The sequence below is a fragment of the Delphinus delphis genome, chromosome 19, assembly GCF_949987515.2.
Source record: "Delphinus delphis chromosome 19, mDelDel1.2, whole genome shotgun sequence".
NCBI classification, from domain to species: Eukaryota; Metazoa; Chordata; class Mammalia; order Artiodactyla; family Delphinidae; genus Delphinus; species Delphinus delphis.
The window spans coordinates 21,618,275-21,644,004 of NC_082701.1; the positions used below are offsets into that span (position 1 = coordinate 21,618,275).

Sequence of the window (25,730 nt, forward strand, 5' to 3'; positions counted from 1 at the left end):
TCTTTAGGATGCTCTATGTATAGTATCATGTCATCTGCAAACAGTGACAGTTTTACTTCTTCTTTTCCAATTTGTATTCCTTTTATTTCTTTTTTTCTCTGGTTTCCGTGGCTAGGACTTCCAAAACTATGTTGAATAATAGTGGTGAGAGTGGACATCCTTGTCTTGTTCCTGATCTTAGAGGAAATGCTTTCAGTTTTTCACCATTGAGAATGATGTTTGCTGTGGGTTTGTCATATATGGCCTTTATTATGTTGAGGTAGGTTCCCTCTATGGCCACTTTCTGGAGAGTTTTTATCATAAATGGGTGTTGAATTTTGTCAAAAGCTTTTTCTGCATCTATTGAGATGATCATATGGTTTTTATTCTTCAGTTTGTTAATATGGTGTATCACATTGATTGATTTGCATATATTGAAGAATCCTTGCATTCCTGGGATAAATCCCACTTGGTCATGGTGTATGATCCTTTTAATGTGTTGCTGGATTCTGTTTGCTAGTATTTTGAGGATTTTTTTATCTATATTGATCAGTGATATTGGTCTGTAATTTTCTTTTTTTGTAGTACCTTTGTCTCGTTTTGGTATCAGGGTGATGATGGCCTCAGAGAATGAGTTTGGGAGTGTTCCTTCCTCTGCAACTTTTTTTTTTTTTTTTTTTTTTTTTTTGCGGTACACGGGCCTCTCACTGTTGTGGCCTCTCCCGTTGCGGAGCACAGGCTCCGGACGCGTAGGCTCAGCAGCCATGGCTCACGGGCCCAGCTGCTTTGCGACATGTGGGATCTTCCCGGACCGGGGCACGAACCCGGGTCCCCTACATCGGCAGGCGGACTCTCAACCACTGTGCCACCAGGGAAGCCCCTTCCTCTGCAATTTTTTGGAAGAGTTTGAGAAGGATGGGTGTTAGCTCTTCTCTAAATGTTTGATAAAATTCACCTGTGAAGCCATCTCGTCCTGGACTTTCTGCTTGTTAGAAGATTTTTAATCACAGTTTCAATTTCATTACTTGTGATTGGTCTGTTCATATTTTCTATTTCTTCCTGGTTCAGTCTTGGAAGGTTATATATACCTTTCTAAGAATTTGTCCATTTCTTCCAGGTTGTCCATTTTATTGGCATAGAGTTGCTTGTAGTAGTCTCTTAGGATGCTTTGTATTTCTTCAGTGTCTGTTATAACTTCTCCTTTTTCATTTCTAATTTTATTGATTTGAGTCCTCTCCCTCTTGATGAGTCTGGCTAATGGTTTATCAATTTTGTTTATCTTCTCAAAGAACCAGCTTTTAGTTTTATTGATCTTTGCTATTGTTTCCTTTGTTTGTATTTCATTTATTTCTGCTCTGATCTTTGATTTCTTTCCTTCTGCTAACTTTGGGTCCTGTTTGTTCTTCTTTCTCTAGTTCCTTTAGGTGTAAGGTTAGATTGTGTATTTGAGATTTTTCTTGTTTCTTGAGGTAGGCTTGTATAGCTATAAACTTCCCTCTTAGAACTGCTTTTGCTGCATCTCATAGGTTTTGGATCGTCGTGTTTTCGTTGTCATTTGTCTCTAGGTATTTTTTGATTTCCTCTTTGATTTCTTCAGTGATTTCTTGGTTATTTAGTAATGTATTGTTTAGCCTCCATGTGTTTGTGTTGTTTACATTTTTTTCCCTGTAATTCATTTCTAATCTCATAGCATTGTGGTCAGAAAAGATGCTTGATATGATTTCAGTTTTCTTAAATTTACTGAGGCTTGATTTGTGACCCAAGATGTGATCTATCCTGGAGAATGTTCCGTGCGCACTTGAGAAGAAAGTGTAATCTGCTGTTTTTGGATGGAATGTCCTATAAATATCAGTTAAATCTATCTGATCTATTGTGTCATTTAAAGCTTGTGTTTCCTTATGTATTTTCATTTTGGATGATCTGTCCATTGGTGTAAGTGAGGTGTTAAAGTCCCCCACTATTATTGTGTTACTTTCGATTTCCTCTTTTATAGCTGTTAGCAGTTGCCTTATGTATTGAGGTGCTCCTATGTTGGGTGCATATATTTTTATAATTGTTATATCTTCTTCTTGGATTGATCCCTTGATCATTAGGTAGTGTCCTTCCTTGTCTCTTGTAACATTCTTTATTTTAAAGTCTATTTTATTTGATATGAATATAGCTACTCCAGCTTTCTTTTGATTTCCATTTGCATGGAATATCTTTTTCCATCCCCTCACTTTTTCTGTATGTGTCCCTAGGTCTGAAGTGGGTCTCTTGTAGACAGCATATATATGGGTCTTGTTCTTGTATCCATTCAGCAAGCCTGTGTCTTTCGGTTGGAGCATTTAATCCATTCACGTTTAAGGTAATTATCGATATGTATGTTCCTATGACCATTTTCTTAATTGTTTTGGGTTTGTTTTTGTAGGTCCTTTTCTTCTCTTGTGTTTCCCGCTTAGAGAAGTTCCTTTAGCAAATTTGTTGTAGAGCTGGTTTGGTGGTGCTGAATTCTCTTAGCTTTTGCTTGTCTGTAAAGCTTTTGATTTCTCCATCGAACCTGAATGAGATCCTTGCTGGGTAGAGTAATCTTGGTTGTAGGTTCTTCCCTTTCATCAGTTTAAGTATATCTTGCCACTCCCTTCTGGCTTGTAGAGTTTCTGCTGAGAAATCAGCTGTTAACCTTATGGGAGTTCCCTTGTATGTTGTCATTTTTCCCTCGCTGCTTTCAGTAATTTTTCTTTGTCTTTAATTTTTGCCAATTTGATTACTACGTGTCTTGGCGTGTTTCTCCTTGGGTTTATCCTATATGGGACTCGCTGCGCTTCCTGGACTTGGGTGGCTATTTCCTTTCCCATGTTAGGGAAGTTTTTGACTATAATCTCTTCAAATATTTTCTCGGGTCCTTTCTCTCTCTCTTCTCCTTCTGGGACCCCTATAATGTAAATGTTGTTGACGTTTAATGTTGTCCCAGAGGTCTCTTAGGCTGTCTTCATTTCTTTTAATGCTTTTTTCTTTATTCTGTTCCGCAGCAGTGAATTCCACCATTCTGTCTTCCAGGTCACTTATCTGTTCTTCTGCCTCAGTTATTCTGCTATTGATTCCTTCTAGTGTAGTTTTCATATCAGTTATTGTATTGTTCATCTCTGTTTGTTTGTTCTTTACTTCTTCTAGGTCTTTGTTAAACATTTCTTGCATCTTCTTGATCTTTGCCTCCATTCTTTTTCCGAGGTCCTGGATCATCTTCACTGTCATTTTTCTGAATTCTTTTTCTGGAAGGTTTGCCTATCTCCACTTCATTTAGTTGTTTTTCTGGGGTTTTATCTTGTTCCTTCATCTGGTACATAGCTCCCTGCCTTTTCATCTTGTCTTTCTTTCTGTGAATGTGGTTTTTGTTCCACAGGCTGCAGGATTGTAGTCTTCTTGCTTCTGCTGTCTGCCCTCTGGTGGATGAGGCTATCTAAGAGGCTTGTGCAGGTTCCCTGATGGGAGGCACTGGTGGTGGGTAGAGCTGACTGTTGCTCTGGTGGGCAGAGCTCAGTAAAGCTTTAATCCACTTGACTGTTGATGGGTGGGGCTGGGTTCCCTCCCTGTTGCTTGTTTGGCCTGAGGCAACCCAACACTGGAGCCTACCTGGGCTGTTTGATGGGGCTAATGGCGGACTCCGGGAGGGCTCACGCCAAGGAGTACTTACCAGAACTTCTGCTGCCAGTGTCCTTGTCCCCGCGGTGAGCCACAGCCACCCCCTTGCCTCTGCAGGAGACCCTCCAACACTAGCAGGTAGGTCAGGTTCAGTCTCCCCTGGGGTCACTGCTCCTTCCCCTAGGTCCCAGTGCGCACACTACTTTGTATGTGCCCTCCAAGAGTGGAGTCTCTGTTTCTCCCAGTCCTGTCGAAGTCCTGCAATCAATTCCCACTAGCCTTCAAAGTCTGATTCTCTAGGAATTCCTCCTCCCGTTGCCGGACCCCGAGGTTGGGAAGCCTGACGTGGGGCTCAGAACCTTCAGTCCAGTGGGTGGATTTCTGTGGTATAAGTGTTCTCCAGTCTGTGAGTCACCCACCCAGCAGTTATGGGATTTGATTTTACTGTGATTGCACCCCTCCTACCGTCTCATTGTAGCTTCTCCTTTGTCTTCGCATATGGGGTATCTTTTTTGGTGAGTTCCGGTGTCTTCCTGTTGATGATTGTCCAGCAGCTAGTTGTGATTCTGGTGTTCTTGCAAGAGGGAGTGAGAGCACGTCCTTCTACTCCACCAACTTGGTTCCTCCTCCGCCATTTGAAATTTATTTTATTAAAGAGAGCCATCAGGGTGGTAGCAAGTCCGCCTCAGGGGAACAAGAAAGTTTCAACGTTTCCGTCTATGGACAGATGTAGAAAATGTGGTATACAGCTTTAAAAAGGAAGGAAATTCTGATACTGCATGCTACAACATGGATGGACCTTGAAGACATTGGTGCTAAATGAAATAAGCCCGTCACAAAAGGGCAAATACCGTGATTCCGCTCATATGAAGTACCTAGAGTAGCCAAATTCGTAAAGAATGAAAGTAGAGTGATGGTTGCCAGCGGCTGGGGGAGAGGGAAACGGGGAGTCATTGTTTACTGTGTCCAGAGTTTCAGTTTGGGAAGATGAGAAAGTTCTAGAGATGGATGGTGGTGGTGGTGGCACAACAGTGTGAATGTACTTAAATGCTCCTGAACTATACCCTTAAAAGTGGTTAAATGGTAAGTTTAATGTTATGTATATTACCCAAATTTTAAAGAGTAAAAAACTTTATTTACAAAATGCATATAACTTTGTCTGATGTAATTATTAACTCAGTTTATTCCAAGTTCTAAAATGTGATTGACAGCCTCTAATCACTAAACAACAAAATTTTGCTCTATTAAGCTAACTCAGAGTAATAACGGAAAAGAAAGTGTAGCTTTCATTCGTCTCCAGATTAATGCTTCCTGACCTCCATTTGGTAACACTCCAGCTATCTCAAGGAATATCATCTTTAAAGTATACGCTATGTTGTACCTTTTGCCACCTGCACAAGAGCTTTACTTGTTATTCAGATCAAAATGATCTTTAAGGGCATTCATGAGTAAGGAGAACTGTAGGCACAAGTAACCCATTCACTTTATTCCCAGGATGCTCTGAGCTGTTTTTACAGGTGGTTTATGGTATAGAGAGTTATCGTCCTTTAGGCAAATTAATTATTTCAAGTAATAACGCTACAAAATAAATATTTAGCCTCTCTAAGACTGAGAAGAATTTTAGGTGGTGTGTCCTGACATTGATGTGTTAACTGAGTTTTATAATTTCCCAAATTGGAATTAAATATATAGAGATTTAACATTTTATAGTTGCTCAGTTTTAGGTTTTACCAATATTTTATCTTTTTTCCTTCATAGCTGTAAAATTCTTTATAAACATAACCATCCCCTAGCCTGTTTCTTTTGATAACCAGAATGTGGAAATTGGTTTTTTACTTTAAAAAGTATCAGAAATATTTTATCATCCCTTGATGTGAATAAATGAACTCGTTATGGTACTTACACGTACATTATCAAGTAAAAGATTACCTTTTCCCCCTACATTTTTATGGGCAGTATTGTAAATTGCCCCAGCTTTTAGTGTTATTGTTTAAAGAACATCTGCCCTTTTGTGCATGTGTTAACATCGCCAATTATTTATAAGCAAAAATCAAGAGAAAGTAATTCATCATATAATAAAGTTTTCCTCTGTCTCTTTTTAGGATATTTTCTTTTCTGGATGTTGTAACCTTGTGTCGCTGTGCTCAGGTCTCCAGGGTAAGAATGGCTGACATGATTACAAGAGCATCCCTTCCTGACATTAATGATAATCAGCTTCTGTAGTAGACCGACTATTTACTTCAGATGGTAGTTGTATGTTATGTTTCCAAGGTTGTGGTTTCACCCATGGGATACCCAAACCCATGTTAATTCTACAGTGGAATTCTACTATATGTACTATCTCTAACTTTAATTTTTTGAAATTCTTGACTATTTGTGTAATATAAACAGAAGAAACATTTTCAAGGAAAAAGCACTAAACATGCAAATTAAAAGAATAGGCTTTACTTAGAACTGTAATAATATAGTATTTCATTATGTTTCCCTTATTCATTTTATGTACATACATGGAAGGCTCTTGATATCTCCCTATATTTTTTTCTCAAAAGGTTATAGCTAGAATTTAATTTTTAAGAAATTGTAGAGCAAACCAAATTCCATTCTCAAAGTCAGTTTCTGCATTACTCTTACTTATCCATTTTTGTCAATTGACATTACTATGACAAAACAGTGAGACATAATCTTATTGCTGCCACTAATATTAAGAATAGAATCTCTGTTGTGGGAAAATTGCTTTATGAATCATTCATAGTCTCTTTTGTAATACAGATATATAATAATTAATAAGATGAATGAGTACATACAGTTATCATCTTTTTATAAACTGGACAATGGCTTTTTGATGTTTAACAGATACTTATTGAGAACCTACTATGTACCAGGTATAGTCCTAGGTGCTGAGTATGTAATATGGTTATATCACAATACTCAGCATCAGAGTATTGTGTTTACCTCTGTTAAGTGGACCCAGGTTTTCCTTCAAATTTCCATCACCAATTTCCTTCAAAAAAAACCCCCACAAAACTTGCCATAGAAAATCCACCTCATCTTGCTAACTTTAATGTAATTTCTACATCCTAAAAGCCATACTAAATCTGTATCTCAGCTATTTAAGAAACAATCAGGCATATTTTGATGATTTCTATTCATGACAGTTCTGTTCCTGGTACCTGAGTGGTTGCCTTAGTCATGGCTGGTACAAATGAGTGGGGTTTCTTTTTTGTCTCCATATGAAGCTGAGGTCATCATTGAGAAACAAAATTCCCAGACCAGTGTCTTAACCTGTTTGGTTGCAGAGTCTCATCTCAAGAATGTTGATTTGAGTGAGTTTTAATTGTTGTTTTCATGTTCAGGTTCCTCTTCCTTCTTAATGTGTTTTAACTTAAAAGGAAGCAGAATGCCAATTTTCATTACATCTGTACAATTGGAACATGGGTAGTTAGCCTGTTATTCTCTGTACTTGAAGTATTTAGTTAATTTGCTTTAAAAAAAAAAAAAAACAACAGCAAAAACTCTAGAGAGGAACCTGTCATTCCTAATTTTAGTCTCACTTTAGCATGTGTCCTGCTTGCTGAAGAAAATAGTATAAGGAAATGAGAAGTATCAAATCAGAGATAGAGTTAGCCTAAGAATCTAGTAAACATATGATCTTTAAAGGTTTTATCTCTTGTCTCCCATGGAGCCATTTAAGAAACTGTTGGAAAAATATGAAGCCACAAAAAGAAAAGTAACATCGAAATCCTGAGAAAACCTTAAAGATTTCTATAATAATAACTTTGTTAACCCTCATACCCCTGACATCTTTCTTACTGATTGTGTGATAGTTACCTGGGGCTTATAAGGGTATCTTTAATTTCCGTTTTAGAATTTCAGTATCGAATCTGTGTTTTGAATTGTTGTAGTAAGAGATAATATTCTAAGTTTATAACTTAACAGTGTTAAGACTTTTGTTTACACTTTAAATTTAGTAGGGAAAACGTTTAAAGGCTTTCTGATTAAAATACAGAACGATCCGCAAAAGGTTAACTCTTAGTGGAGTCATTTTTCACCTTATCCTGAAAGGTTGAAAATCTTGGAAGCTTTCTTGCCTCCCTTTAGGTAATTAAAGAAATGTATGAGAAGTCTTAAAACTTTCAGTGTTTAAAATTACCACTGAATCAAGTTGAAGGAAAAGATGACCAATTGAAAAACATGCCTGAGTGAGCAAATTGGTAATGAGGAAAGCATTAAGTCTCTGTCATGTATACTGAGAAATGATAGTGTCTTTTGTAAATCCCAGGTCACCATATCACAGTTTTGGGTCCAAACAAGTGATGCTATGAATAGCATATTTTTATTGAACATGGCATATGTATACACACTACATTCAGAGTGCCATCTTCTTTCTTTGGTTTCACACTCACCTCGTTCCTAGTTGAGGGATAGAGTAACAGACTTGCTTTTCATTAGCTGGATTATCTCATTTTGAGATTGGAAACTCAAGTTAGAAAACAGTTTCCGGCTGTGATACTTATCACAACCTGTTCTTTCCCCAGCCCGCTAATGTAAGATCTTTCGTAGCTACTAATTTCTGTACCCACTCATTTATGAGATAATCTACTTGGAGAATAAAGTATGAATCAGAAATAAGACTGACTTTTGGGGAGTTAATGGTGGAGGTGCTAAGAAATTTTTTGGTCAATTTCAATCATTAGTAGGTTGAATTGTGAACTTGAATTTTGCTAGCTTTTCCCCTTCATTTCAGCTTCTGTTCATTCTGTCTCTTCTTCTTCAAAATAGGCCTGGAATGTTCTGGCTCTGGATGGCAGTAACTGGCAGCGAATTGACCTGTTTGATTTCCAGAGGGATATCGAGGTATGACTGCGTGGTGTGTGGCCCCATCTCTCTCGTTAGAATGTAATTGCAGCATATAGGACAGATTAGCCCCAACCACATAAATCTCCTTTCCCAGGAGAGAGAGACTGTTCATTTCAGCGCATCTGAACTTCATGGGAGCTTGCAATTTTCCCAAGAACTGGTTCAGTTTTTGAGAATGAGCAGAATTATTTTACTGAAATAATACTGAGTTATTTAGTTTTAATAGGACTCATTTTTGTTTTTATTTTTGTGGTGGAAATGTGAACCTTTGTTTGCTCTTTTTAAGGAAGTCTTTTCATATTTGTTTATTTAAAACTAAGTGGAGTTAATTTACTGGAGCATGATATCTGCATAAATTCTTCTTGATGAGCATTCTGGGTTCTGGGGGAGCCTATAGATAGTTTTTGTAGAGAATGAATTGGATTACTTTTATTGGGGAGAGATTTTTTCCCTTCTCACTTCTCCCCCATATTTTATCTCTTAGTATTGCCTATTTTCTCTAAAATGGAGAAGAATGGCTTAAGCTTAAATTATTTTAACCTGAATTTGAGCTCTGTAGTCCTTGGTTTTCTCATCTGGAGAGTGGAAGTAATAGCTTCCTCACTGTGTTATAAGGATTAAATTAGATTTAGATGTAGCTATTTTTTCTGTTGGGTTTGTTTTTTTTTTGAGTTCTAGTGGAACTTAGTGGTCTTGAGAATCCATGTAAGAAGTTAAAAAAACCTCACATGAACTTTATATTATCTTCATAAAGTACTTTTATTTTATTTTATTATTATTTTTTTTGTGTGGTACGCGGGCCTCTCACTGTTGTGGCTTCTCCCGTTGCGGAGCACAGGCTCCGGACGCGCAGGCTCAGCGGCCACGGCTCACGGGCCCAGCCGCTCCGCGGCATGTGGGATCTTCCCGGACCGGGGCGCGAACCCGTGTCCCCTGCATCAGCAGGCGGACTCTCAACCACTGCGCCACCAGGGAAGCCCAGTACTTTTATTTTTTAATATGTTTTTTAAAGACTTTTTTTTTGATGTGGACCATTTTTAAAGTCTTTATTGAATTTGTTACCATATTGCTTCTGTTTTATGTTTTGGTTTTTTGGCCACGAGGCATATGGGATCTTAGCTCCCCAACCAGGGATCAAACCCACACCCCTTGCATTGGAAAGCGAAGTCTTAACCATTGGACTGCCAGGGAAGTCCCATAAAGTACTTTTAAAATGATACCCACCGACGTGCTGGATTTTTCTGTTTTTCACAATTCTCTGATCTTCATGGATGTAAATATTTAAAGCAGCCTGGCCTACAAAACCATTCAGCAAGCTTTTGTGAAGTGTTCATTGAGTCTGTGCTGTATTTAGAGCACTATAGTAAATACACAGAAATAATAGAGAGAGTTAATGTCCTGTGGCTGCAGGAGGGGAATCTACATTGATGTAGTGGCATAAGAGAACTACAGAGCACCATTTCCTCAAATGCAGGGTATCTTACAAGAGGAACAAAGTAAATAACAATATAGGGTTTAGGTATGTTTCAAGTGGATGGGTTAATCAGGAAAGCTTTCTCCCAGTAAGTTGAAATTTTCATATTGATTTAATTAGGTCTTTAAAACGAGTAGAAGTCTCTTAAAAATGAGGATGTGGTCTTTTCAGAAACGATGTGGTGGCTTACCTTTGTATACCTGTCTTCTTTTTTTACAGGGCCGGGTAGTGGAGAATATTTCAAAAAGGTGTGGGGGCTTTTTACGAAAGCTAAGTCTTCGTGGGTGTCTCGGAGTAGGAGACAATGCATTAAGGTAAAAACATAGCTATCGATTAACTCATCTTCTTGACTGAAGTGAAGAACAGCACCAAACACAGCACTGTCTCACCCAGAAAAGGCTGGAATAGTTTTCATATTCCTAAGCTATTCTGAACCCAAATACACGTTCACTGCTTATAACACAAATATCCAGTAGTGGAATGTGTGGTTTTGAGAATAAAACAAGAACAAGTGCTCCCCCCAAAAAGCCAGATTCCCCATATTATAAATGGTTCGTTTGGAGCTTTGAGTAAATTTTTTTAAGTTTGCTTACTCGAAGTTAGGATAATTTTAACTTTGGTTGACAAAAAGATTGATGTTTAAAAGTTTATGGTTGAAAAGTAATTTATTCGTAATTGTGAACAACTTTTTGTACCATTTTGTACCAGTAATATCCATTATTACCACTATTGGTATCTTCTGTTATTTTTTTAATGCCGAGAATTGTGCCCGTTTCACCTCAAACCCTTCACTTTCTTTCCTGTAAAGGACCTTTGCACAAAACTGTAGGAACATTGAAGTACTGAATCTCAATGGGTGTACAAAGACTACAGATGCGTAAGTATTTTATGTTTTAGAAGGGTAAGTCATAGCCTCTTGTGTCCTGCCTATACTAGCTTTTAATGCAGACTACTAAATATATTTAGCAAATTTCATTTTGGTTTTATAGAGGAAAGATGTTTAAATTTAGAAATAGAATAAGATACTTATCTTAGAATTTGGTTCAAATTCTGTTTTGATTTTTAAAAGAAAACTTAAAATTGTAGTCAGTGAATGTGCAGTAGGAAATACTAATATAGGACTACTTACATTTCAAAAAGACACGAGTAGCTATCATTCAAAAGACACATAAACAGGTGATGCTATAAAAAGATGTAAAATCTTAAACATAGCTTAGAGTAATCAATATAGAGAGTGTTTATTAAATGACTCTTTAAAAGTACAGTGTCTTGTGTCAGTCACAATATAAAAGAAAGAAAGCATAATCCTCCATCCTTCAGAGTTTACTGTCACAGACCCAATAGGCATAAGAAGGTAGACATAAAAAACATTCAGCCTAAGGATCTATTGGTAATAACATGTATCAAATAACATTTAAATATTATGTAGGGAAATTGTTGCCTATTGGAAGGTGAAGAAGATGTTTACACAGGGAGTGGCCAGGATTAGTCAGTGGATCCTCCTGTTTTTCAAAAAGGCCTCATGAAAGAGATGGGCTCTTTAGAATTGCTTGAATGAGGGAAAGTAGAAGACAGTCCAAGCACAGGGTACACATTGTTTATTTTATTGCTTTCTTTGAGGTTACAACTGGTTAACTTTTTTGTTTTTTAATTATTTTATTTTATTTATTTTTGGGTGCGTTGGGTTTTGTTGCTGCACGCGGGCTTTCTCTAGTTGCGGTGAGCGGGGACTACTCTTCGTTGCGGTGTGCACGCTTCTCATTGTGGTGGCTTCTCTTGTTGCGGAGCACGGCTCTAGGCGCACAGGCTTCAGTAGTTGTGGCACGTGCGCTCAGCAGTTGTGGCTCGAGGGCTGTAGAGCGCCGGCTCAGTTGTGGCACACGGGCTTAGTTGCTGTGCATCATATGGGATCTTCCCGGACCAGGGCTCGAACCCATGTCCCCTGCATTGGCAGGTGGATTCTTAACCACTGTACCACCAGTGAAATCCTGTAGATGCTTATCTTAAAAGAAAGGTTTAAAATCAAATCTTCCACCTTTGAAAACTAGAGAAAGAAAAATAAATCTACATAAGTAAAAGGAAGGAAATAAAAAAGATAATGGTGGAAATCAATGAAATAAAAAATGGGCATAGAGTAGAGAAAAATCCATGAAACCAGAAGCTGTTTCTTTGAAATAAAATCAATAAGCTTGATCGACCTCTGTCGAAATTAGTCAAGAAAGAAGACACAGGGGCTTCCCTGGTGGCGCAGTGGTTGGGAGTCTGCCTGCCGATGCAGGGGACACGGGTTCGCGCCCTGGTCCGGGAAGATCCCACATGCCGTGGAGCGGCTGGGCCCGTGAGCCGTGGCCGCTGAGCCTGCGCGTCCGGAGCCTGTGCTTCTCAGCGGGAGAGGCCACAACAGTGAGAGGCCCGCGTACTGCAAAAAAAAAAAAAAAAAGACACAAATCACCAGTACCAAGACTGTAAAAAGAAATATCACTAAAGTTTGTACACAGATTCAAAAGTTAATTAGAGGATGTTGTGAGCAATTTTATGCCAATAAATTTGACAGCTTAGATGAAATAGATAATTTCCTTGAAAGACACAAATTACCAAAACTGTAAAGAAATAGAAAATCTGAATAGCCTTATATCTTTATAAACTGGATTGGTGATTAAAAACCTTACCACCAAAAAATAAAAACAAAAACCTATAGGCTTGCACAGTACTGAATTCTATCGAATATTTTAGAAAGGAATAATCTTTCAAAAAAATAGAGGAGGAGGGAAAACTTTCTAATTCATTATATGAGATCATCATTACCATGATATCAAAAATAAAATAAAAATTACAGGAAAAGGAAACTACTGGCCAATATCCCACATGCACTTGTAAAAATCCGTAACAAAATATTATCAAATTGAACCCAGCAATATATGAAAAGGGTAATAAATCATAATCAATTTGGATTTATCTCAGAAATGTAAGGTTGTTTTAACATGCAAAATCAGTCAGTGTTATTAAGTTCCAACTTAATAACAGATCAAAGAAGAAAAATCACATGATCATCTCAATAGATCCAGAAAAAGCATTTTACAAAATTAAACACCCATTAAGGATAAAATCTCTAAACAAACTAGGAGAAGGTAACTTCCTCAACCTGATAACTTGTATATATGAAAAACCTAATTTTAACATTGTATTTAGTCATAAAATACTGAACATTTCCCCCTAAGGTCAAAGCATGGATATTAGGTCTACTACATCTATTCAACATTGTACTGGAAGTCCACCTAGTACAATAAGGGAAGAAAAAGTGGGGGTCATACAGATTAGAAAATAATTTTTAAATGGCATGATAGGGTTCTAGCAAGTTCACGGGAAACATGGCCAATATGCAAAAATTAATTCTGTATCCGTAAACCATCAACGAACAAATGGAAAATGAAATTTTAAATATAGCAACATTCGTGGTAACATCCAAGAACATAAAATACTTAAGGATAAACTTAATAAAAATATGTGCACGTTACATACACTGAAATCAGATTTCTAAAAATTGAAAGTAGGTCTTAAAAGTTTTCATGGACTTCCCTGGTGGCGCAGTGGTTAAGAATCCGCCTGCCAATGCAGGGGACACAGGTTCGAGCCCTGCTTCGGGAAGATCCCACATGCCGCAGAGCAACTAAGCCTGTGTTCCACAACTACTGAGCCTGAGCCCTAGACCCTGAGAGCCACAACTGCTGAGCCTGAGTGCCACAACTACTGAGCCTGAGTGCCACAACTGCTGAGCCTGAGTGCCACAACTACGAAGCCTGTGCGCCTAGAGCCTGTGCTCCACAAGAGAAACCACTGCAATGGCAATGAGAAGCCCGTGCGCAGCAACGAAGAACCAACGCAGCCAGAAAGAAAGAAAGAAATTTAAGTTTTCATCACGAGAAAAAAAAATTGGAGCCGTGCGTAGTAATGGATGGACTTATTGTGGTAATCATTTTGCAATATATGTGTATATTGAATCATTTTGTTGTACACCTAAAACTAATATAATGTTACATGTTAATTATATACCCAATTTTCAAAAGCAAAGTATGATAATAATAACTTGTTAAATAGAGAATATCAATTAAAAGAAATTGTAAAATATGAGCCAAATGGAAACTCTGGAATTGGAAATACAGTATCTAAAACATACATAGCATGATGGCTATAGTTAACAGTACTGTATTGTATACTTGAGAGTAGATTTTAAATGTTTTCACTGTAGCAACAACAAAATGGTATTTATGTGAGGTAAACAGTGTGTTAACTAACCTTCTTGTGGTAAACATTCCACAACATATATGTGTATCAAATCATCACATTGTATACCTTAAACTTACATAATGTTATATGTCAATTACATGTCAGTAAAGCTAGGGGGAAAAAAACCCCAGAAAAACAGGTAATCAATCAATAAATTTAGAGATCTGTAGGGCTTCCCTGGTGGCGCAGTGGTTAAGAATCCTCCTGCCAATGCAGGGGACACGGGTTCAATCCCTGGTCTGGGAAGAGCCCACATGCCACGGAGCAGCTAAGCCCATGAGCCACAACTACTGAGCCCATGTGCCACAACTACTGAAGCCCACGCGCCTAGAGCCTGTGCTCCGCAACAAGAAAGGCCACCGCAATGAGAAGCCTGCATACTGCAACGAAGAGTAGCCCCCACTCGTCGCAACTAGAGAAAAGCCCTTGCGCAGCAATGAAGACCCATGCAGCCAAAAATAAATAAATAAATATTAAAAAAAATAAATTTAGAGATCTGTAGCAATTATCCATCCAGTCTAAAGAACAGAAAGATTAAAGAAAAATGGACAGAGCCTCAGAGACCCGTGGAACAACATCAAGAGTAGAATGTGAATGAATCCCAGACAAGATAGAAAGAGGCAGGAAGAAAAGAAAAAGTGAGAAATTAATGGCAGAAAACCTCCCAAATTTGATGAAAAACGTTAATCTACAGATCTAAGAAGTTCAGTGAACCCCAAGAAGGATAAAAATATCCATACCTAGACATGTTAGGGCCAAACTGTTGAAAATTGAACACAGAAATTTTTGAAAGCAGCAAAAGGAAAATAATTCATGTATACAAAAAGAATATTTGGTTAATGGGTGACCTAATCAGAAATAATGGAAACCAGAGCCATGTGACATACTCAGTGTGCTGAAAGGAACAAAACAAGAATTCTGTATCTAGCAAAACTGTCCTCTGTAAATGTAGGCAAAATAATGACATTCCCAGATAAACAAAAAGGGAGAGAATTTGTCCCTAGTAAATATGCCTGGCAAGAAATAGTAAAGGAAGCCCTTCAGGATGAAAGGAAATAAATACCAGACAGTAACTCGGATCCCTAGGAATTGGTAAATGAAAAGCATCGGAAACGGTAAATATGTGGGTAAATCTAAGACTCTGATTTTTTCATATCTTCTCTTAACTTCTTTAGAAAATAGAAGATTGTATAAAGCAATCATTATAACATTGTATTGTTAGGTCTATAATGTATATATAGAGGTAATATATGAAATATATTTGAACATATGAAAATAATAGCACAAAAGAGAGAGGAGGGAACCATTATGTATTGAGGCAACATGCTTGTGCTTTATGCGCATTAAGTTATTGGTTTGTTTGTTTGTTTTAATTTATTTTATTTTTTTGGCTGTGTTGGGTCTTAGTTGTGGCATGTGGGATCTTTGTTAAGGTGTGCAGGATCTTTAGTTGTGGTGCGCGGGCTTCTCTCTAGTTGTGGTGTGCGGGTTGTTGTTTTCTCTCTCTAGTTGTGGAGTGTGGGTTCCAGAGCACATGGGCTCTCTAGTTTGCAGCACACGGGCTATCTAGTTGAGGCTCATGGGCTCAGTACTTGTGGCGCGTGGGCTTAGTTGCCCCGTGGCATGTGGGATCTTAGTTCCCTGACCAGGGATCGAACCTGTATCCCCTGCATTAGAAGGCAGATTCTTTACCACTGGACCACCAGGGAAGTCCCTAAGTTATTGTTTTGAAATAGATTATGGTAAATTAAGATACATATGGTATTCCGTGAGCAGACTATAAGAAAATAATTAGAGAAAGAAAAAGGTAAAAAGTCAACAGAGGAATTGAAACAGTACACTTAAAAACAAGAAAACAGTAAAGGAGACACAGAAAAACAAATTCGAAAAAAGCATGAAGCAAACAGAAAAGGATTGCAAAATGGGAGGGAAAATCCAACCATATCAATAATTTTATTAAATGTAGACAGACTGAACTCTTCACCCAAAAGACAGATTATCAATATGGATTAAAAAGCAACACCTGGGGCTTGCCTGGTGGCGCAGTGGTTAAGAATCCACCTGCCAATGCAGGGGATGTGGGTTCGAGCCCTGATCCGGGAAGATCCCACATGCCATGGAGCAACTAAGCCCGTGCACCGCAACTATTTAGCCTGCGCTCTAGAGCCCACAACACAACTACTGAGCCCACGTGCCATAACTACTGAAGCCCATGTGCCTAGAGCCGGTGGCCCACAACTAGAGAAGCCACCACAATGAGAAGCCCATGCGCTGCAACGAAGAGTAGACCCCGCTTGCCACGACTAGAGAAGCCTGCACACAGCAACGAAGACCCAATGTAGCCAAAAACAAAAAGCAAGATGCAATTGTGTGCTGTCTACAAGAGACATGCTTTAGATTCAAAGCCGCAAATAGGTTGAAAGTAAACAGATGGAAAAATGCATACTATGCAGATAGAGCACTCCACCCAATGATTACAGAATAGACATTCTTTACAAACATACTGGAACATTCTCCAGGATAGAGCATAGATTGGGCCACTAAACAAGTCTTAATCAATTTAAGAAGATTAAAATCATTCAAAATATGTTCTCTGACCAGAACTAGAGAATTAAACTAGAGATTCATGACAGAACAAAATGTGGGGAATGCTCAAGTATTTGGAAATTCAGCATCATGCTTCTAAATAATTTTGAACTGAATGAAAATGAAAAGCTACCAAAATTTACGTGATTCAGCCAAGGTAATGATACAACTCTGCATTCCTATATCACAAAAGAGGAAAGAAAGAAAGCTCAAATCAGTAACAACCTTCAACTTTAAGAAAATAGAAGGGCAAAGCCCAAAGCAAAAAGAAGGAAAAAATAAAGATTAGATTGGATATCAGAGAAATAGGAAACAAAAACAGTAATAAAATCAATGAAACCAAGAGCTGGTTCATTGAAAGAAGTTTTTTAAATTGACAAACCTAGACTGAGAAAATAAGAGAGAAGACTCAGATTATCAAAAGCATGAATAAAGGAGAGAACTAAGTAGCCAAAAGACAGATGAAATGTTTATCAGGTAATACCATAAATAACTTCATACTAACAAATCAGACAACCTAGGTGAAATGGACAAATTCCTGGGAAGGCACAGATTACCAAATTTGACTCAACAGAAAAATAGACAATCTGTATAGATCTATAGCAAGTACATTCAGTAATTCAAAATTGTCCCACAAAAAAAGCCCAAGCCCAGATGACTTCACTGGTGAGTCCATCAAATATTTAAAGAAAAAATAACACCAATACTCAAACTCACTCATAAAGTAAAAGAAGAAATACTTCATAACTTGTTTTCTCCGGCCAATATTTTTCTGATGCCAAAAATATCTGATGTCAAAGCCAAACAAAGATTTCACAATAAAAGGAAATCTACTGTATTCCTCAGGAACAGAGATGCAGAAATACTTAACAAAATTTTAGCAAACTGAATCCAGCAACATATAAAAGGGTTGGATCTTAACCAACTGTGATTTATCCCAGAAATACAAGTGTGGTATAACATCTGAAAATCAGTTAATGTAATAGTTCATAATAATTAGTAGAATAAAGCAGAGATCAACAAACTTTTTCTGTATGGGGCTGGATAAGGAAATATTTAAGGCTTTGTCGGCCATATGGTCTCTGTCACAGCTACTCAACTCTGCCAGTGTTTTACAAACATTGCCAATGTTTTACAAAGTGGCCACAGACAATACATAAACAAATGAGCATGGCTGTGCTCCAATAAAACTTTATTGCATGGTGCTGAGATTTTAATTTCATTTAATTTTCACATGTCACAAAATAGTATCTTCTTTCAACCATTTAAAAATGCCAAAACCATTCTTGACTTGTGGCCATATAAAAATAGGCAGCTGGTGAGATTTACTGCCCTCTGGAATAAAGGACAGAAACCACATGATCATCTCACTATGATAGGCAGCCTCTAAAATGACCCCCAAATAATCCCTACCTCCTCATATTTGCACCTTTGTGTAATCTTTTCCCCTTGAGCGTGGACTGGACCTCGTGACTCATTTCTAACAATAGAATGCTGCAAAAGAGATTGGATATCTCTTTGGAGATTAGGTTACAAAAAGACTGTGACTTCTATCTTGCTCTACTTTCTTCTCCAGCTCTGGGGAAGCAAGCTGCCCTGTTGTGAGTAGCTCTGTGGAGAGGTCCATGTGGCAAGAAACTGAGGTCTCTGGCCAGCAGCCAGCAAGAACCTGAATTCTATCAAAAACCAAATGAGTAAGCTTGGAATTAGATCGTCTAAGGTCTGCCAACATCCGCCTAAATGAGCTTGGAAGGGAATCTGTACCTAGTTACCTTTGAGATGATTGCAGCTGTGGCCAGTAGTACCTTGATGGTAGCCTTGTGAGAGACGTGGCGTCAGAGTCGCCCTGCTAAGCTGCCTGTGCCTATTTTCGTGATCCATGAAAACCATGAGATAATAAATAATTATTGTTTTAAGCTGCTCATTTCTGATGTAATTTGCTGTGCAACAGTAGCTAACTAATACATTTTTAGATACAGTAAAAGCACATGACAAAATGCAACATTCATTCGTGATCAGAATTTTAAACAGGGAATTCCCTGGAGGTGCAGTGGTTAGGACTCAGCAGTTTCACTGACAGGGCCCGGGTTCAGTCCCTGGTTGGGGAAGTAAGATCCTGTAAGCCTCCAGGCGCAGCCAAAAAAAAAAAATCAACAAACTAGGAATAGAAGGGAGTTTCCTTAATCTGATCAAAAGCTTCCATGAAAAAACTACTGCTAACAATGTACTTAATGGTGAGAGACTGAATGCCTTACCTTAAAGTCAGGAGCAAAGTGCGTTTCTATTCAACATTCTGCTGGGGATTCTAGCCAATGCAATAAGTTTACAAAAAAAAAAAAAAAAAAAAAAGAGCATACCAATAGGAAGGAAGGAAGACTGTCTCTTTTGGAGATAACATAAATCCAAAAGAAATGCCAGATTTCGACTCTGAAAACCATAAAACATTACTGAGAGAAATTAAAGAAGATGTGTATCAAGAATATATAGAGAATTCTTACAATCAATAACAAGGCAATCCAATTAAAAATAGGCCTGGGACTTCCCTGGTGGTCCAGTAGTCAAGACTCCATGCTTCCACTGCAGGGAGCATGGGTTCAATCCCTGGTTGGGGAATTAAGGTTCTTTCTGCATGCCGTGCTGCATGGCCAAAAAAATAAATTAATTTAAAAAAAAAAAGCCTGAGCATTTAGACATTTCACCAAGGAAAGAGATGAATGGCTAACAAACACAAGAAAGAGTGTTCATTACAAAATTGCAAAATAAAACCACAAGAGGCAATTTGACAAAGGCATTTATGAGGCAATTGAGGAAACTTGAACACAGACTGGGTGTCAGACATTAAGGAATTAAAATCCTTATTTAGAAATATGTCCTGAAATATTTACAGGTAAAATAATATGTCTGGGATTCGCTCTAAAATACTGAAACAAACAAAGGAGAAAAATAGATGAAATAGCAATAGTAGAATATTGATAAATGTCAGAGCTTAATGATGGTACATGTGCATTCTCTGTTATTCATTCTTGAGTATATTTGAGATTGTCTGTAATTTAAAAAAATTTTAAATGAGGAACTTGACCACTGTGGGAAAAGAGCCTTTAAGGAATTCATAGAGGAAAGCAGGCAGTAATTTACATAACTTAGTTTGTTTCAGCCCAACACTGGTCCATCCTCTGTATACCTTGCAAAAATCCTATTTTTTCATTACTGCCATGCAAAAGGTTATCTGAGCAGAAAGAGATTTAAGTGAAAGAGCAGAGACAGAGGTTTTGGGCTTCATGTTTCACCACTTGCTGGCAGGTACTAGCTATCTTTCTGGTGTTCCAGAATTTACAAAATGCATGTAGATCTCTTATCAGCACAAATGTAGTTTGCTGTCAGTAGCTACTAACATTTCCAAATGTGAATCAGGCACCATCTTCCCCTCATGCACATTCTCATAAACAGCACAGCTTTTTTTATCCTTCGTAAACCTGCCTCTTCCTCAGCATGAAAGGTCCCTGGATTTATAACTGCTTTTATTTGGGGTATGGAAATTTTACAGTTCTTGTAACATGTGAGAGTCATGTATGATATTCCAAGGATGTGTTCGTATTTGTTTATTGAGAATTGTGTATGATATTGGTATATCATACTAATATCCTTAGTAGGATGTGTTCTTATTTGTTTATTCATTATTTTCTCCTTTTTCCATTTTTCAGTACATGTACTAGCCTTAGCAAGTTCTGTTCCAAACTCAGGCACCTTGACTTGGCTTCCTGTACATCAATAACAAACATGTCTCTAAAAGCTCTGAGGTAAATTTCTTACAACAAGAATGTCCAATAATCAGAACAGATACTTATTTTTTTATTAACTAAAATAAAGTTGGAATTGAAGGAAACTATGTTTTATAGATACGTACTGTAGTTCAAAATAGATCTTTTGTTTTACTACTTGCCCAAATTACAGGACACATTCAGGTGAAATGATAGAGGTAACTAGGGTTTCTGAACAGAATAGTACAGTTTGTACATGAATGAAGTGCTTAGCAGGATTCTGTATATATAGTAAGTGCTCAGTAAGTTTTCATTGTTTTAATGTTACTGTATTTTTTAAAAGTGCATTACAAAAAGGTATATCTTAAAAGGAGGGTGAAATGCCCAATGTCTTTGTACTTTTACTTTTTTATCAGCCTTTTATAAAAGATCATGGTGCCATGTATTAGTTACATTTATGAATAGTAAGAATTAAGCCATTAAAAGATGAAATGTAAATTTAGTTAAGTAGAGTGTAAGTAATCTGAAAATGTGTCTCCTTCTATACCTTCCTTATGAGCACTGAACACATGTATCTAAGGCTGGTGTAGGATAATAAATGAGATAGTATAACAGTGTTTATAGTTCATAAGTAATTCACATAAATGATCTCATTTATTTTGAAATCTTGCGAGGTAGATAGGACAGACACTTTACAGATAAGAAAATCTAAAACATTTTTGAATGCCGGGTACTGTGATTCAACCATGGGAGGTAACTGAATAAGATATTGTTGCTGCCCTTAAGTTGCTCAGTCTCGTAGAAGAAAAAAAAAACTAAATGTGTTGCCATATTACAGCGGGATAAGTGCTATGGTAGAAATGAGTGCATTAGTTTGGGGAGAACATAGAAGGGCTACTGCTAATCTTGATTTAAGAGAGGTTCTGTCAGGCTTCCCGAAGTGACTTGCCTGAAGTCACACTATTAATGTTGAAGAATAAACTTGAACTAAGATCCCCTGGCTTTATTTTATAAAACAATTAAAGCAGTATTTTCCAAAGAATGCCACAGAGCTTGGGATTCTTCCATAGTTTAAATGTGAAATCAAAGATCAAAGATGAAGCTAGTGTTTGATAGAAGGCAGAGATCTCATAATACAATATATCCTAAATTCAGCCTGTGGAAACTGTACCCTAGATACTTCCCAAGAGAGAGAATTTACAGATCCTTTGTAAGTTTTTAAATAAAAGTTTAAATGGCCTCATTATTACTTTGATAAGTACTTGAATTATTTGATAGAGAATTTGAGTTTGAATCTGACTCTTCATTAATTACTCTGTTAACTTGAACCAGTCGCTTAATTTCCATTTCCTATATAGAGACCGTTACATTTGTGATAAGTGCAAAAAGAATATACTTTGAAAAGTATAAACCTCCATAAAAATCTGATGTATCTGAAAAACAGCATTGTGCCTGAGCTTGTTAGTTAAGGTGGATTTGAGCTAGCCCTCCTAGTGATGTAGGACATGAACACCATGAGCGTTGATAAATGCCCCTTTTGTTACAGAATTGCCTGTATTCTAAATCTACATTAAGTAAATATGTCCCCAACTAGATGGCCAATAAAATGAGACTTTGGTGCCTTTGGAATTGGATTTAGTCATATGTTTGTTTCATTTTGTTTTATCCTAAGTGAGGGATGTCCACTGTTGGAGCAATTAAACATTTCCTGGTGTGACCAAGTAACCAAGGATGGTATCCAAGCACTAGTGAGAGGCTGTGGAGGTCTTAAAGCCTTATTCTTAAAAGGCTGCACACAGGTAATACTCCCTGTCTTACTTGTGAATGATAGAGGCACCATGAACTTGGTGGGCAGCCCAAGATGTTGGCTTGAGAGATACGTAGTAGTTGTGTATTACTGACCAAAGACCCATGCTTACCAAAAATTAAAGGGTTTTCCCTAGAGTGAAAAAATAGAAGAATTAACATCTGCCTGACCAAAGATAAATTTTTGAGGGGAGGCAAGGTGGGAAGACAAAATCATAATACGGAACAGGTGCCACAGGCAAGAAGGGTTTCATGTAATTTAATCTGAAAAGACAACTTGTCATGTTGTCACTGCCTGAGACCTTGAACTGGATAGGCAAGGAAGACAGTCTTGGCAGTTTCCACTAGTTTAACTACCAAGAGCTTTTCTTAAATGTGCCAAGTATACAGCAAGCTACATTTTATAGTATTGATGCTAATTTCCTGCCAGTCACATCACAAATCCAACATATTTTGTCATTAAAATTTTTAATATCACAGTGTTTTACAGTGGGAAAAAAAAAGGAGTTGACATGGTAACAACACCTGGAAGGAAATGATCAAGAGTGAGTTTAGAAGTGACTGACAAAGTAGGGCTAGGCTCTTATTACCTTATTTTATTAATGGTTGCTAAAACCATGCCTTGTATTCTATTCAAAAATGCCCTCATTCTTTCACCATGAAGGGAGGATTTCCACGGTTTGAAACAGAGCTTTGAAAGTATGACCACCTTAAAACAACAACTTGAGCTCCTGGTTATTTATGGAATCCTGAAAAATATTGATTGGGGTGCGTCATTATAGTCAATTACTTGTGATCTGTTCTCCGCACTGTACGCATAGCACTGATCTTCTAGCAGCAGATAAACTACAGATTTCTTTCTCAGCTCCTGTTCCCAAAAGTTTGTTGTTAAGAAACTTTACAGGGAGTGTAGCAATGTGAAAGTTATTTTAGTTTCAAAATCCCTCAGCAAAATGCTGCAAGGCATCTTTAATTTATCAGAAGAAAAATCCATAAACATTAGGCAATGTTTATTTTATCTTTCCCTTGATTTGGTGATAATATGAATTTGACGTGGTCAGAACTGATAACAAATACTGATAACTGTACTAATCATTTGAATTACACGTTTATATGATCATAGTTCATTGTTTCTGGTTCATTTGTTCCTTTGAAAGTTGGTTGGCTATACTTAGAATGTGTTGATGAATGTGTACACTCTTAAATCTTTAAGATTTAAGGTTTTAATATTTTAAACAATGTCAGTAATAATTTCTTCTCTCTTTTTAATCTTTCTAGCTAGAAGATGAAGCTCTCAAGTACATAGGTGCACACTGTCCTGAACTGGTGACTTTGAACTTGCAGACTTGCTTAGTAAGCAGTCCTTCCCACAACTCTTCTGTACTAGTAATTCATTTCAATAATATTATTGTAAGAGTTTCAGTCATAAAGACCAGTAGTTTGCTTCAACCCTGGGGATGCAGTAATCATAGATGACTTTTTAAATGCTCAACAGTACTCGCCCCTAGGGGCTTTGACGTAGATGAGATAGAGGGTAGCTTATACAGAATTCCAAATAAGCTAAACTGTAGCTCCACCCCTTTCTCTTCTACTTAAGAAAACTCTACTTTTTAGAAGTAAATTTTTCACAGACTACGGCATTTAAAATATTTTTGGTAAATTAATTGCAGTCACACCGACTAACATTTATCAGGGAGTAATGACTATTGGGAATCATTGATACAAGCAGATGACAAGCAAAATGTACCCTTTAAATTATTTTCAAGTAGTATTTGTAGTTCACATTTGGCTTGTTTAGACTATCAGCTTTTTTGTGTCTATCCCAAACCCCCTGAATTTTGTTCAGAGAATTTGCTGAAACTATTCAGGATCCTAGAACATTGACAATACACCTTTAGCTTTTGCCTCTTGCCTTGAAAATTGCATATATGTGTTGCCTTGGAGTGAGAGCCTCTCATAGCAATGAAAAAAGTTGGTGAGGGTTTTCTTTGTTTTTGCTAAGCCTTCTGTGTATAATACTCTCTCCTTCTTGTTTGGTCACCTGAAACTTTAGAGCATAGTGGTTGTTTAGTTTAAAGGTGACACATATAGGGCCACGTTTTGTGCAATTTAAGCACCCTGCCCTCCCAGCCCTTAAGGGATGGTGCTGATAGCGATCTGTTTCAGAGGCTCCTAGAGACTGAGTTAAAGGAATGATATTTTGATTTCCATAGTTGCTAACTACCAGAATTTGCCTACTTTCATTTATGAAACAAATATTTGGCCTGAAAGAAAGATCTTACACAGCTATTGTAAACACGAAACCGTCATCTTACAGTGGCAGGAAAAAACTGTTCTTGCACATCTTCAGATTTTATTTATATACATACATATACACATGTGCACTCTGTATATGTGTGTGTATATGTTACGTACGTACACACATACATACATATAAATACATGTATACCATACCTACCGTTTGCCATTTTAGTTTCATTTCCTTTACCCTTCCAGCAGACAGAAACCAATTAGTAAGCATAAAGAACCAGCTCTGTCATGTTTATTTTACTGTTTACCTTCACCCAGATCATAGGGCATGAGTCATTCCTTCTGTCATTCTGTACAATGTGATGAAATGATTCTCAGCATTCGTGACACTTCTTGAAGTGTCTGCCCAGAACTATTGAAGGGACCAAAGTACACACTTAATGTAGTCTCTTTTTCTTGACTAATTTGAAAACACAAAAGTTTAGTAGATTTTGCTCTTTTAACAATTTAAAGTATTGGTAATATGACTTTCTTCCTCAGTAATCCCTTGTAGATTTCAAAACATTAAGAAAGAAAAGGCAGCACAGCCCTCCCAGTATTTTGTTAATAATGTGTGACGCAAACTCCATTGGCCTGCTAAATATGCAGGTTTATGGATTGCTGCTTCTCTCTTTATTTACATTTCTTTCAGTTATCCTTGTTTAGTAATAACTATACGTCACATTTGTGTGGCACTTTTTTTTTTTTTTTTTTTGCGGTACACGGGCCTCACACTGTTGTGGCCTCTCCCGTTGCGGAGCACAGGCTCCAGACGCGCAGGCTCAGCAGCCGTGGCTCACGGGCCCAGCCGCTCCGCGGCACGTGGGATCTTCCCGGACCAGGGCACGAACCCGCGTCCCCTGCATCGGCAGGCGGACTCTCAACCACTGCGCCACCAGGGAAGCCCCTGTGTGGCACCTTTTTAAGGTACTTCTACATGTGTATATGCCTCATCAGTTTATTCTCATGACAGATCTTGCATCTGCCTTAGCATCCATTTTTCATCTGTATGTTGTTTCAGTTCTATAATACTGAGAACATACTGATTTAGGCAGTGAATATTTAAAGTTTGATTT

General features: G+C 37.6%; 1 protein-coding gene across 1 annotated transcript in view; it reads left to right on the top strand.

Annotated features, from left to right (window-relative positions):
• Nucleotides 1-25,730, top strand: part of FBXL20 (F-box and leucine rich repeat protein 20) — a 115,790-nt gene that overhangs the window by 74,122 nt on the left and 15,938 nt on the right. Inside the window, exons 3-9 of the mRNA XM_059996969.1 lie at nt 5,703-5,757; nt 8,380-8,454; nt 10,151-10,245; nt 10,740-10,808; nt 20,503-20,598; nt 22,232-22,358; nt 23,644-23,718. Coding sequence (XP_059852952.1) covers nt 5,703-5,757; nt 8,380-8,454; nt 10,151-10,245; nt 10,740-10,808; nt 20,503-20,598; nt 22,232-22,358; nt 23,644-23,718 — 592 coding nt within the window. The remainder of the gene's footprint in view (nt 1-5,702; nt 5,758-8,379; nt 8,455-10,150; nt 10,246-10,739; nt 10,809-20,502; nt 20,599-22,231; nt 22,359-23,643; nt 23,719-25,730) is intronic.